Here is a 14025-nt window from a genome sequence, read left to right as displayed (position 1 = left end):
AAAGAACTAAAAGGCACCTTATAATTCTAAGAAATCAGTGAGACAACAAAGACACAACAAAACACAACAGACATTTCAGTTCGAAGAGACAGAAAACAATTACTGTAGTAGAGGTATCCATTCTAAAAAGGAAAATATCTGTAGCAAAATATATAAAATAAAAATGACAAAAAGTATTGAAAGCGATGGTAAGATTAACAAAATCTTGGTAGATAGCAATATGCTTAAATGTATTTTCTTTCATTAATATCTTGGATGTACCAGCATTTGACAGTAAATCAAGAACATCTGACTCCTAGGTTCTAAAATAATTCTAAAAAACAAGTACTAAGAAATTAAAATTTGAATGCAATCTTTGATAATGCTATTCTGCTTTGCTGGAGGTCAGGAAATGAGCATCCTTTCCATTTAATACAAAACTGGATTACACAGTTTGGTCCAGCATTATGAATTTTTAAGTATTCCACAATTTTATTTTCCTAACATTATAGGACAGTGCTTTGTCAAGTTAACAGTGATAAAGTACCATTTTCTAAAACTTCCATTTTGTTAAGGATCAAAAATTCTGTAAAATACCATCAAAAATACACTGCGGCAATGTCCAATTGCTGTAAAAATATCTAAAGGCTTACTCTCAAGTCCTGTACCTTTTTCATTGCCGACTAGTCACAAATGGTCTGGAAATACATTTTTGAGTAGTGTTGCTTAAAGGAAGAAATGGTCAAAACAAAATGAAACAAAGAAAAAGGATGTTTTCAAAAAACTGAAGACATAAAACCAAGTTTTTCTTAAAAAGCATCCAAATTTTAAGACTATATAAATATTAATATATAGTTTACCAAACTAATGGAAAAATGTTCATGAATTACCTATAGTTCAGAGTCATTAATATTATCACTTAAATCTTTTTAACTGAGTTGACATGGAGAACTCTTATTGCATAATTAATGATTCCTTATTCTTTCTTAAATTTATTTCTATTATACTCCACACTTTCCTTTACTACAATAAAGTTTGCAGCAAAAGTTACACTTGCCAATGGTTCATGGAAGTGACTCACTGGGGTAACTACTGTAACTGGCTGAAAATGCAAATTTTCACTTACCACAGTCCAGGATTCCTGCTCTTTTGGCTCTAGAATTCCAGAATTAAAAATTTCTAATAACTGTTGAAGCCCTCCAGCAGCAACAAACTGTAAGCAATTGTGAGAGTAATGGTAAGAGGAAAGAGCTACATAATGTAGTAAAGATCTGCTTTTTGATTCAGTAACTGGGTGTGGGTGTATGTCTGTGTAAGTAAAATATTATATATCTTTCATTTAAGAAATTATTCTTTGTGACTAAATAACCAATATAACATCTATACAATAAAGTAACAGCAAACAACTAATTTTCAAAAATTTTTTTAAAAGATTCTTATAAAAATCTATACACATATCTTTGTATTCCATTAACCATTTAATCCCGGGCACTGGGATATCCTAACACAGTATTCTAATGAAGGAGAAAAAATAATAAGTGCTATTTTTAGCACTTATTTTAGCACTATTTTAGCACTTTAGGAGCACCAAAGCATTAAATAATCTCAGTTTATTTATTACTGTGATTAGAGTAATACACAATTTTTAAACTATGCTTTATTTAAATGGTAAGTTAGTTTAAAACAATAACTATGGTAACTTCTTTTGAAAAATTAGAGATAAATTATTTTTACCAATACACTGCAAAACATATATGATCAAACCTTGCAACTCCAGGAATTTTTACTATTTTCCACTTGATCCTCACTTGAATCATCTGAATCTGGATAAAGATCACTATAACTTCCCTGTAGGAATGGCAAAAATAAATAAATAAATAAGGAAGGGTGGCAGGAGAATTAAAAGATAACATACTCCAGAATTTTGCTCCAAAGAGAAAACAAACATTTAATGATAATAATGGAAAAGCAATTACCGTTGACTCTCTTCTTATTCTTCTGTTAGGTTTTCCCAGTGCTTCAATAATTTCCAGGGCATATAATAGCTTGTGAGCACTCTTAATTTTGAGCAGTTCTTTCCAATTAAGTCCATCATTACACTTAAATTAAAAAAAGAAACACAGGTTTCTCCAACCAACTTACTAAGAGACACCCTCCCAAAAAAACTAAAGAAAATGACATATATAAAAACTCAAATATTACATAGATATTGAAATATGTTCAAACAAGTGAAGACCAATTATATAATTGGTACTAATCATATGCTTAAAACACCAATTATTCATTAAATTTTGTTAAAATTAATACACAACAGCAGCATAGGAAAAAACTGTATGTTAACCTCCACAACAGTTGAGGTAATTTGCCATCTTCCCAATGAAAAACACATTGCAACATAATTGAATGTGTGAACTTTTAAGGATACAGAAGCAGTACAGTGTGTACTTAATATTTATGTGACACCTACTCATTTAAAAAGTCATATACAAATACATAAACTTTAAAATACTGTTCTTTTCTACTCACAATTTATGAAAGTGTTATTCACACTTAATATGAATCCTTGACAATGATATTATTAGAGCTACAATTAGTCATCAACCACCATTTTCTAGGCCCATCTTCTTCACTTCCAAGTCATTTGAAATACAAGAACCTGATAAATCACATAACAACGTCCCAAATCATAGATAACCATTAGAATAACATTAGGACATTGTTTTTCCATTAGTTCTATAGGTGTTCTGTTGGTATCTCCACTAAGTAACTCCTTATTATACAGCTTTTAAAAATAATCTTTAATTTTAACAGATATCTTTACAAAGATATATAATACTTAATACATGTGAGGTCATGCCTCTGGGAATATTAATATATATTAAATTTCTTTGACTCCTTTCTTCTCTATTTCTACCAGTTGACTTGTATAAGCACTCAAAACAAGCACTGAAGCAATGTCATTAAGTCATAGGGTATTTTCTCTAAACGTTACTTTGTTGTCAAAAACAAAGCAAAATTCAGAACATTAAGTAATATGAAAAAACACTAATATAAAGACAAATTCACTGTTTTCTAAAGATAATTTGAGAGAAAATCCTTGCCTTGTAATAGTTTAATAATAATAATAAATTATATATATAATTATATATATAAATTATATAATATATGATGATAATTATATATAATAATATGGGCTAAAGCCCATATTATTCAATCTCACTAATAATTAAATATATGAACATTAAAATGAACTGGCACTTTTTACCTATTAAATGGGCAAAAGTTTACTCAGGTTACCAGTCAACAAGCACTCTCATACACTACCAGTAGGAATGTAAACTGGTACCATCCTCCAGGGAAGTAAAAATATTTTGTGGACTTACCTGTTCATCTGAGATATTCTGGAATGCCATCAACATGTTAGGACATGTAGGAAGAAGCATCAGTAGCTCCCATACACGCCTAGAGAGGTTTTCTGCATGAAGATGAAGTTCTTCACATCTTAAGCTCTATACAAATAAGAGCAACTGCTTATCAAGACAGATCAGTTTTTTGAAACATCTAAACTTAAGTTTGATCTGCATAAAATGACTAATTATCATATTTGATAATATTTTTAAATCTTACTTTAAAAGTGAGAATAAAGTATTTGTTACACAGTAAATAAATTTATTCAATAAATTAAGTTACATCAAAGTAGTGGTTTTTCAACTTGTTACTGAACACTTTTCTGGGAAAAAGTGATCTGCAAGTCTGGCCACTTTCCTCAGAAAAACTTTTCAAACAAAAGTGAAAATGTCTGTTTTATAAAGCCATCCATGTAAATTTCAATAAGACTATCATCTATTTCTTCCCTGCAGGTCACTATTCTAAGAATGACAAAGACCTGGTAAATTAAATCCCTGACCTTACACTTGGGAAAAGAGTACACTTGTTTCTCTTATTTTGCTAATCCATGCCTTCCTTATATTCCAGTCTCAGACAAGCAGAGATTAAGAGAAAAGCAAACAATTTTAAAGAACCTACTTTTTTCCATTATCGTTTGTTAAATTTGAACTCTCTAAGGTACTGAGATAACAGTAAGCTAAAGAATATTACAGAAGGTATGTAAGAATAGGCAAGTTTCTTCTTTTTTTTTTTTTTAATTAAAGCACAACCCCAAGAGGTAAACAAGCAGGAAAAGCTAAAGCAGCAAAAGTTTTGGAATTTTCAAGAGTATGAATTTGTATAGTATTATTCTACTACCAGCTGCTGTCATAATGATTCTGAGGTATTATACAGTATAAGAGATGCCAAAGAAATCTTCTTATACATCTACAAAAAGTAATTTCGTTCTTTTCGTATAATGGTATAAAGGTAATAATATACTTTGAAGGCAAGAGAATTTTAAAGACAAGAGTTTCAAAGTAAACTTTGCTTTTCACAGCCCTGATGAATAAAGAGAAGCAACCCAAGTAACACTTTTAGTTTATTTGGGGACAAGGCACTGAGAGTTCTTCAGTAAAATAAAATTCATTCCTTTGTAAACATCCAGCTTAAAAAAGAGAAGGTGGGGAGAGAGGGAGGAAAGGAGGAAGGGACTGAACTCTGTGCAAAAAATTACTTGAAGGAAAAAAAAATCTCCCAGGGGTACAAGACTGTTCTACATTATGAATGAAAGACCCTACAATATGAGTCATACACAGTGAAGATCCTTTATTCCTCTGGTAATCCTTGTTGTACAAGACTGAACCGGTCTTGTACAACAAAGAAACCCCACACCACCAATGGCATACTTGTCACCAAGTTCAATAATATAACTGCCCAAAAATGAATGCTTTCTCTCTGGTTTAGGCCTCACATGGACAATTACAATGACCTGTTAACTGGCTCTTGTACCTCTGGTCTTTGTTTTCTCTAATATAATCCTCCATAGTAACACCAAAACTTTGTTTCTGAAAGTCCAAAAAAGATCTCATTTTGTTGTTTTAAAATCTTCCATGATAACAGCCATCTATTTTACTAAGAATAAAAACCTCTTAAGGTCCTTTGTGGTATAGGTTACAATCTCCCTTTCTGTCCTTATATTTGAATTACATCATACTCACACTCCCAATTTTTCAATCATGCCATTCACTTTTCCGTGACTCTGTAATGCTTCTTTTCCTTCTTTGTCAGCAGTTGGACCCAATTTAAACAACTCCTCTTTTGCAGAAATCTTCCCCAAATTTTTGTTTCCTGCTTATGTTCCCATAACACAAAGTGTAGAACACTAGCACCCTCCTGGAAAACTGGGAAATTCTTATAATTATCTTTCTCTCTTTTAAACTGGCAATACACTGCTGACATGAAGTAAAAGGTTATTAAGTATTTATGGCATAAAATTTAACAGGTGAGGAAATGAAGGTTTATGGACATCTATTATTGATTATTCTGCTTGAACAAAAAGGGGATGTCTTAGGAATTGAAGAGTGTGCCACCACAAAAGGAACCAGGTTATGGGGAACAGATGATTCAATATGGTCATTCATGACCAAACACATTCTGAAAACATAGAAAGAAGCCACTTAACATTGTTGGGAAAGAAAGAACAGTTAGCCTAACATAAGGAAAGTCATAAAAGCATCACTATTTTTTTTGTTTTTTTTTTTTGCTGTACACGGGCCTCTCACTGTTGTGACCTCTCCCGTTGCGGAGCACAGGCTCTGGACGCGCAGGCTCAGCGGCCATGGCTCACAGACCCAGTCGCTCCGCGGCATGTGGGATCTTCCCAGACAGGGGCACGAACCCGCGTCCCCTGCATCAGCAGGCACACTCTCAACCACTGCGCCACCAAGGAAGCTCAGCACCACTATTTTATTTGCCACTCAGTCTCAAAATAATGATTCTTCCAAGAGAGATGGTGCCCTGAAATAGAATGGCGGCAGTGGAAAAAAATTAAGTGGAAAACAGGTCAAAACAACATTACGTGTGGTAGATTGGATTAGGAGTAGGGATAGACTCCGGTTCAGGAAGAAGAAAAACAGAGATGGCATCCAGGTTTCTGGCTTGAGCAACTGGGTGGATTCTATCTGAATGAAGAAGAATGGATGCCTGTGGGACGTCAAGTGGAAGCATCAAGTAAACAACTGGATATATGAGTTTGGAACTCAGAAAAGAGGTTTGGTCTGCAGAACTAAGTTTGTGAGTTATCACTAAAAATATGTTATTTAGGGCTTCCCTGGTGGCGCAGTGGTTGAGCGTCCGCCTGCCGATGCAGGGGACACGGGTTTGTGCCCCGGTCTGGAAAGATCCCACATGCCACGGAACAGCTGGGCTCGTAAGCCATGGCTGCTGAGCCTGTGCGTCTGGAGCCTGTGCTCCACAACAGGAGAGGCCACAACAGTGAGAGGCCTGCGTACCACAAAAAAAAAAAAAAAAAAAAAAGTGTTATTTAAAGTCAATTCTTCCTTGGACTAGTACATTAGGTTCCCTACTGCTTTTTCTATTCTTGTCAAACAAACCTATTACCTTTAAATCAAAAATCAAAACATATGTCTCTCTCTCTGCTTAAAATACTTCAATGCTGTCCACTTTACTTTGAGTGAATTGGAAATAGCTTGCCATGGCCAGTTTGACTCTGTTTATCTTTTCATTTCAATCCCCTCATTTTACTCTCCCACTACCTTCCACACTCTACTTACCAGCTCCTAAACAATTCCCAGACCTGCCTAACTCCTTCTTATACCTCGGGCTTCAGGAATCAGTTTACTCTATCCAGCTTATTCCTCATCCACTTCATTTAGTAGGCTCCTTTTCATCCTGCAAGCTCAAATTTATATGGTCTCCCTCAGAGAAACCTTCCTTGACCAAATAAAATATAAACAGTCTGTCTATCACCACTCCTTAATAATGGCAAGTCGTAGCAACTATCTCTACCTGAAACTATTTATCTGTTAGTTTACTTGAAACTATCTGTTAGGCATGTCAATTATCTGTCTTCCCCACTGGATTCGATGAAGGCTGAAACTGTGTCTATTTTGATCCTTGTAAACAGCACGCCTGGGATATTAGGCACTTAAATAGTAAATGAATTAATAAATGGATTCCTTGGTTTTATTGCTTTTAAGAGATTACTGAGAAAATTACTTTCCACTCAACAGAAAGACAAAACAATATTTTGTGAAAATGAAATGATATAGTCACCTCACTATCTTCAACTGCCATTTTTCCTGAGGGTGGTTTAAATGATGCGAGCATCTCTAATAAATCAAAAAGAGTAGTTAAATGAGGTTCTTGTAAAAGCAAAAGCATCGGAATGTTGTCCTTCTGAGGGGGTGGTAGGCAAGATGCTGGCAGCTGAACACCTTCCCCTTTCCGTTCTCTCCTTGGTGCACCCAAAGATACAAATACCATCTATAAAAACAGGAGCAACAGGAGGAAAAAAATCAACACATAATTAGACATATCAAGTTTTTGGTTTAATAAATCTGTGAAGTAGAAAATAACTTCCCTTACAATTTTAATATAACAAAAGCAGTAAGAACTGTTTTTGAACTGTATCTTCAACTGAACAACTATTGACTATAAGTCAACAGATGACTAAAACTCAAACCACATTTACGCGTACCTGCATATCCTTAAAACCAAGCTCATGAAGTGCTTTCTCATCATAATCTGTTGTTAATTCATGTCCAGATGAAATCATCCTGACTGGTCCCATAAGGCCTCCTTAAAAACAGAAAACATAAGTGAACTTTTTTATAAGAGTTAACTTACTTGCCAACATGAATATACAGTTATAGCAATTAATTCCACTGGACATTAAGCTTAATTAGAATTCTTGAGCACAGTGGAAACAGGGACAAGCATACTTCTTATATTATTTTCTGTTGTCTGATGTTAGCCTTAGGCAGTAAAAATTACGAGAAAATCCTCCTTTAGCACCACTCTAATAAGATCAATTCCTGCTTGCTTAATAATATGAAAATTTTTACAAGTAAAAAACACTACAGAGCTTTCTGGGAACCTACAGCATTTCCCCTTAGTAATACATGCAGGAGAAACAGATTCATTAATGCCTTAGTTCACAAGTAACCAGCATGTATTTATAATGATTGAGTTTTCTCTTCCCTGTTATTACCTATCAACACAAAATAAAATAGATTATAGGGCAGAAAAAAGTTCTGACAAGAAAAAAGATGAGCTACAACATTCTAGATTACAGTAAACTCAACGAACTCAATAGACTGAGGCAATTCATTTCTAGAATGCATAAGTCCTCTTTGCTTCAACTTCATTTCCCACCATCGTCCTTACCAAAATATGCTTTAGCCACCCAAGCATGTTCTTTCTTGAAAGCATCAAGCACGTTCCCATCTCAAGGTCTAAGATGCTCCTCCCCAGGAATGCATATGGATCATTCCCACAGTTCAAGTCTTTTATCAAATGTGAGCTCAAAAAGGCCTTCCTCCTAACTACTCAATCTAAAAAGCCTCATCTCACTATTAATCCCTTACTCTGCTTTATCTTTCTCTAAAGCATTTATTAGCATCTGATATTATATTTAAGTATCTGTCTCTCCCCCACTAAAAAAAAAAACCAACCCAGTTCCACAAAGGCACACATGTATTCCCAGCATTAGAACAGCAGGCATTCAAATTAATTATTGTTAAATCCATGAAAAAAAAACTTTTTTTAAAGAAAATGCTTGATAGGGGAAGAAAGTTAAGCAAAATGATGAAATATCTGATGAATAATTAAACTCAAATATTGTTAAATTTTATTAACTTAATGTAGGAAAATTCCACTGGATAGGCACTATCCCAACTATTTTCAGGAATGAGTGAAGCCCGATTATTGCTTTCCACAAAGACACATAACGTTTTAAAATTACCTTTTCCCTCCACTCAAGTAAGAAAATTCTACCTGAAAATATTTCAAACACAGGAAAGGAAAATGGGTTCCTCCAGTAAGATTCATTTCAGTATTTTTCCTTAAATGTAACTGTTGTGTATGGGACTTCCCTGGGGGTCCAGTGGGCAAGACTCCGTGCTCCCAATGCAGGGGGCCCAGTTTGATCCCTGGACGGGGAACTACAACCCGCATGCATGCTGCAACTAAGAGTCTTCATGCCACAACTAAGAGTCTGCATGCAGCAACTAAGACCCAGTGCAGCATGCATAAATAAATAAAATTATATATTTTTTAAAAGTATAATTGTTGTATAGCAAAATTGCTAATTGTTGTATAGCTAAGCCTATGTTTTTTTTCCCTTCTTATTATTTCTAAGCCTAGAAACCTTGGCCCTCCCAAAAGTTTGATAAATTTTCAATCCTGTATCTTCTGAATTTTCCCAGAGTTTATTGTATGTATGCACACGTATGTGTATACAGAGAATACTTTAAATTCATCCTGAACATAAGAGAAATTGGGTTTTTCTTTCTGCCCCGAAACCGAACATCTCATAAGACTATTTCTTTGCTATCTATTGTGATTTAATTAATACTTTTTATGAGATAATATTGTAGTTTTTAAATGTATAATAGCTAGTATTGAAATTCACCTATTATCCTTTCAGGTTTTCCTCTCAGAACTTCTGATATTGTTTAGTTTATTCACACAGTTTATTATTCAGAGCAGTTTCATCCAATTTAAAGTAAAAATTCATTCAGATTTAGGTAAAATATATTAAGGAAGAAATTTACTTGGCATCTCTACAATATTTTATATAGAGATGCTAGGTATAATCACTTATTCAAGTGTTCATTTACATATCTCAAAAAAGTTTTATTCTCATATATTCCACAAACACGTCACGTTAAGAGTATTAGGGCTTCCCTGGTGGTGCAGTGGTTGAGAATCTGCCTGCCGATGCAGGGGACACGGGTTCGTGCCCCAATCCGGGAAGATCCCACATGCCGCGGAGCGGCTGGGCCCGTGAGCCATGGCCACTGGGCCTTTGTGTCCGGAGCCTGTGCTCCACAATGGGAGAGGCCACAATAGTGAGAGGCCCATGCACACACACACAAAAAAGAGTACCCTAACTAGGGACTTCCCTGGTGGTCCAGTGGTTAGCTTCCACCGCTTTCACTGCCATTGCCCTGGGTTCAATCCCTGGTTGGGAACTAAGATGCCACGTGCAGCAAAACAAACAAACAAAAAAGTATCCTGTTTTTAAAATTGCTACAAAACACTTGATTTCTTTAGTTTCCTATTCATCATTATAATACCCTCAAATTATCACTGAGTTCCCTCTTCTGACAGTAATGTTTTATCCAAATCATTTAAAATTAGTGCTTAAGAAAAACATGGGCTACTAGACAAACAGAAACTCTATATTAAATTTTTAATACTTCAGTAGATTTTTATTAATAAAATTTCTTTTCTAGGTTATTGAGATAATCTAATACAATCTATGACTATTGATCTTTTTACAATAGTGAGATAAAATATCCTTAGTCGTGAGGTATTGCTAAGATAATATCGAGTTGATTTGCTTCCCAGTTTTTAAGAGACCCCAAGCATGCACGACTTTGTTACAAAATAGAACTAAGATGGCTAGCAGTTTATCTAGGATTTTGGACTCTATTTGGTATGTGAATTAGGCCTACACATTGTGTACATAACGTATCAACTTTCAATTATAATGGCTGAATTGGTTTTTACAGTTAACTGAGCAGCTTTCTATCTTCTACTACTTTTGAGAGGATCTTTTGTAACCTAAGAATTGCTTATTCCTTAACGTTTCTTGAAAAAGTTGCTACCTTTAAAAAATTTAATATCTTTTGTTTTAAATTAATTTATTTTTTGGTTGCGTTGGGTCTTCGTTGCTGTGTGCGGGCTTTCTCTAGTTGTGGTGGGAAGGGGCTATTCTTCATTGTGGTCCATGGGCTTCTCACTGCAGTGGCTTCTCTTGCTGTGGAGCACGGGCTCTAGGGTGCACGCGCTTCAGTAGTTGTGGCACGTGGGCTCAGTAGTTGTGGCTCCCAGTTCTAAGAGCTGGCTCAGTAGTTGTGGCACACGGGCCTAGCTGCTCCGTGGCATGTGGGATCTCCCTGGACCAGGGCTCAAACCTGTGTCCCCTGCACTGGCAGGCAGATTCTTAACCACTGCGCCACCAAGGAAGTCCCCCAAAATTTAATATCTTAATGCAATGAATGTTTCAAAACAAGAAAAGGAAAAAGAAATCTTAAAAATTCTTAGGTTATGATGATATATTAAACAACACATATCTAATTTTTATCCTCTGAAGCTGCAATAAAGTAAATTTTAAAAATTTTACACACATCTGACAGGGAAAAAAAGACAATAGATAATAGCAAACAAGTTTGCAAGCTGGAAATCAAATGCACTTACAGTAACCATCAAGACCTCAAAAAGATAAATCCTAAACCAGACACAAATTTATAATCCATAATCTGACTTATACTGACTTGGCACAGGAACAAGATCAACACCTGACAAAGGAGGGAAAGAGAAGAGGGATCGAAGGGGTAGAAAGAGAAGGAAAAGAAAGAGAAGAAGAGAAAAAGAAAAGGAATAAAGAAAAAGAACAGCACCTCAGTGATCTATGAGACACTAACAAACAGACTAAGATACATTTAATTAGAAGCCCAGAAATTATGGAGAGGGGTAAGGAAAAAGAAAAAAATATTTGAAAAAATATATAATTGGTAAATGTTATAAATACATAACAGACCCAAGAAGCTGAACTAAACCCAAGCTGCAGAACACAAAAACACAACAAGGCACAATAATCATCAAACTGCTGAAAATCAATGTTAAAGAAAAATCTTCAAAACGAAGCAGTTAAAAAGACACAATATATAGGACTTCTCTGGTGGCGCAGTGGTTGAGAGTCTGCCTGCCAATGCAGGGGACAAGGGTTTGTGCCCTGGTCTGGGAAGATCCCACATGCTGCAGAGCAGCTAGGCCCGTGAGCCATGGCCACTGAGCCTGCGCATCCAGAGCCTGTGCTCCGCAACAGGAGAGGCCACAACAGTGAGAGGCCCACGTACTGGAAAAAAAAAAAAAAAAAAGACACACTGTATACAAAGGATGAAAGATAAGAAAAATCACAGACTTTTGGTCAGAAACTTTGCAAGCCAAGTGATAATGGGAAATTTTTTTATAAAGTCCTGAAAGAACAAAATTTCTTTACCTAGAATTCTATATCCAGTGAAAATTTCTTTCAAAATTGAAGGCAAAACAAACTTTTTATTCAAACAAAAAAAGCTTGAGAAAATTCATCACCAGATCTGCAATATAAACATTTTTAAGGGAAATTCATTAGAAAGAGGAAGAAAAAAGAAAGCAAATGGAAATATTTCAATCTATACGTAGGAATAAAGAATGCCAGAGTGGTAAATATAAGGTTAAAGACAAGATGAGATTAACAGAAAATAATTAGGTAATTAGCTAAACATTCTAATTGAAATGAGGGCACTATCAGTCTGGATTTTTAAAGATTCAACAGTTAAGGAAAGAAAAACCCCAATATTCTCAAAAAGATATTTCAACTAAGATAACAGGTGTACTCTTGAGGACACAAAACAGATGTCTGATATTAAAAGCATGACAGCAAAAATGAAAAACTCAAAAGAATTGTAAAATAAAGTTGAGATCATCTCTCAGGAAGTTAACACTCAAAGAAATGAATTATAGGAAAGAAAAGATAAGTAAATTAGGAATAGTCCAAGAGATGAAACATGTAGATAAAGAATTTAGAGATAAATGATAAAACAGAACACAGGAAGACTAATTCAAGAAAATTTCCCCAAACTTAAAGATACAACTTGCCAAACTAAAACGGACCTCTAAATATTAAAGTACCCATTACAATTGTTGAAAATAGATCCATGCTCAGGCCTAGTATTGTAAAATTTCAGAATATTAGGAACAAGAAGATTCATTAAGCTCTAGAAGAGGCAAAAAAATTGGATGTGTAAAAAAATATCAGAAATCTGAATAGCTTCATAATTCTAAACAGCAATAACAGAACCACAAAACACAATGCAGTAATATCTCTAAAATTCTGAAACAAAATTATCTCTCATCTAGAATTCTATACCCAGCCAAATCACCATTTAAAGTATGAGAAATGTATTTTTGATCATTCAAAGAATCACAAACTTTACCCCATATCAACATTCTCTCAAGAAGCTACTGGACAATTGCATTGTATTCCAGCCAAATAAAAAAGTGAACCAATAAAGAAGGTATGGAACACTGGAAACAGAATAGTCAACATAGGTGAGAGACAAAAAGAATTATGAGGATGATAAAGGAGATCCAACTGCTGTGCATCAGATGTGAAGGATAGTCAATAGGATCAGTGTGACTAGAAAAATGTATTACTGAGGGACACATGACCAAAATCTCTGCTGCCTTCATAATACCTTCTCTGTCTAAGGAAAGAATGGCAAGTGAACCTGGCCCAGATTCTTATCTGAATCCAGACTGTCTTTACCAGTCATGTTCACTACCAGAATATGACAGTGAAATTTCTACTCTCACCTTCAGGTCCTACTGCTTAAATCAGCAGAAGACATTCATATTACCTCACAAAAGAAATTCTATTTTGATCTATTCCTGAGAGCTAAAGTAGGTCACGAAGAGATTAGAAAAAGAAGAGACTCTGTGACTGTATTTCTGTTGGTATTTCAGCATCTTGTCAACATTACAACACTAAAATATGTCTTCACTGTGCCAAGACCTAAACTTGAGAATTTTCTCACTGATAACCTCAGATGAGGCTTTACACAAATCTTTAGAGAGGGTGAAAGTACACCCTCTTTAGCTTGTGTTCTTCTGTGACCTAACAAGGCCGTACTCTCTTTTCCTTAATCCATAAAGTTTGTGCATACTTATCTCTTTCACAGAACTAAATACATTGTTTAGGAATATATAAACTGGAGGTAAAACTATAAAGAACACCAAAAAAAGAGTAACAAATCAAGATAGTGTTAAGGGGAAGTTGAAAGGATGATATCAGGGAGGGACACACAACTAGCTTCTAATAATGTTCTACTCCTTAATCTGGGTGGTAGGTACATTGGTGGTTTTCATTTTATTATTACTCATTTC

The 14025-nt window shown here is 34.9% G+C and overlaps 1 protein-coding gene across 5 annotated transcripts in view; it reads right to left on the bottom strand.

Annotated features, from left to right (window-relative positions):
- The window catches only part of USP34 (ubiquitin specific peptidase 34), a 238339-nt gene that overhangs the window by 83815 nt on the left and 140499 nt on the right, over nucleotides 1-14025 (bottom strand). For all 5 annotated transcript variants that reach the window (XM_059079238.2, XM_059079242.2, XM_067007549.1 and 2 more), the window contains 6 exons: nucleotides 7568-7668; nucleotides 7144-7353; nucleotides 3363-3488; nucleotides 1956-2078; nucleotides 1744-1827; nucleotides 1106-1192 (listed from right to left, as the gene is read on the bottom strand). In XM_059079238.2, coding sequence (XP_058935221.1) covers nucleotides 1106-1192; nucleotides 1744-1827; nucleotides 1956-2078; nucleotides 3363-3488; nucleotides 7144-7353; nucleotides 7568-7668 — 731 coding nt within the window. The remainder of the gene's footprint in view (nucleotides 1-1105; nucleotides 1193-1743; nucleotides 1828-1955; nucleotides 2079-3362; nucleotides 3489-7143; nucleotides 7354-7567; nucleotides 7669-14025) is intronic.

Source organism: Kogia breviceps, chromosome 11 (assembly GCF_026419965.1).
Source record: "Kogia breviceps isolate mKogBre1 chromosome 11, mKogBre1 haplotype 1, whole genome shotgun sequence".
NCBI classification, from domain to species: domain Eukaryota; kingdom Metazoa; phylum Chordata; class Mammalia; order Artiodactyla; family Physeteridae; genus Kogia; species Kogia breviceps.
Note: the sequence above shows the minus strand (reverse complement) of the source record. Positions and strands in the feature narration are given on the sequence as shown.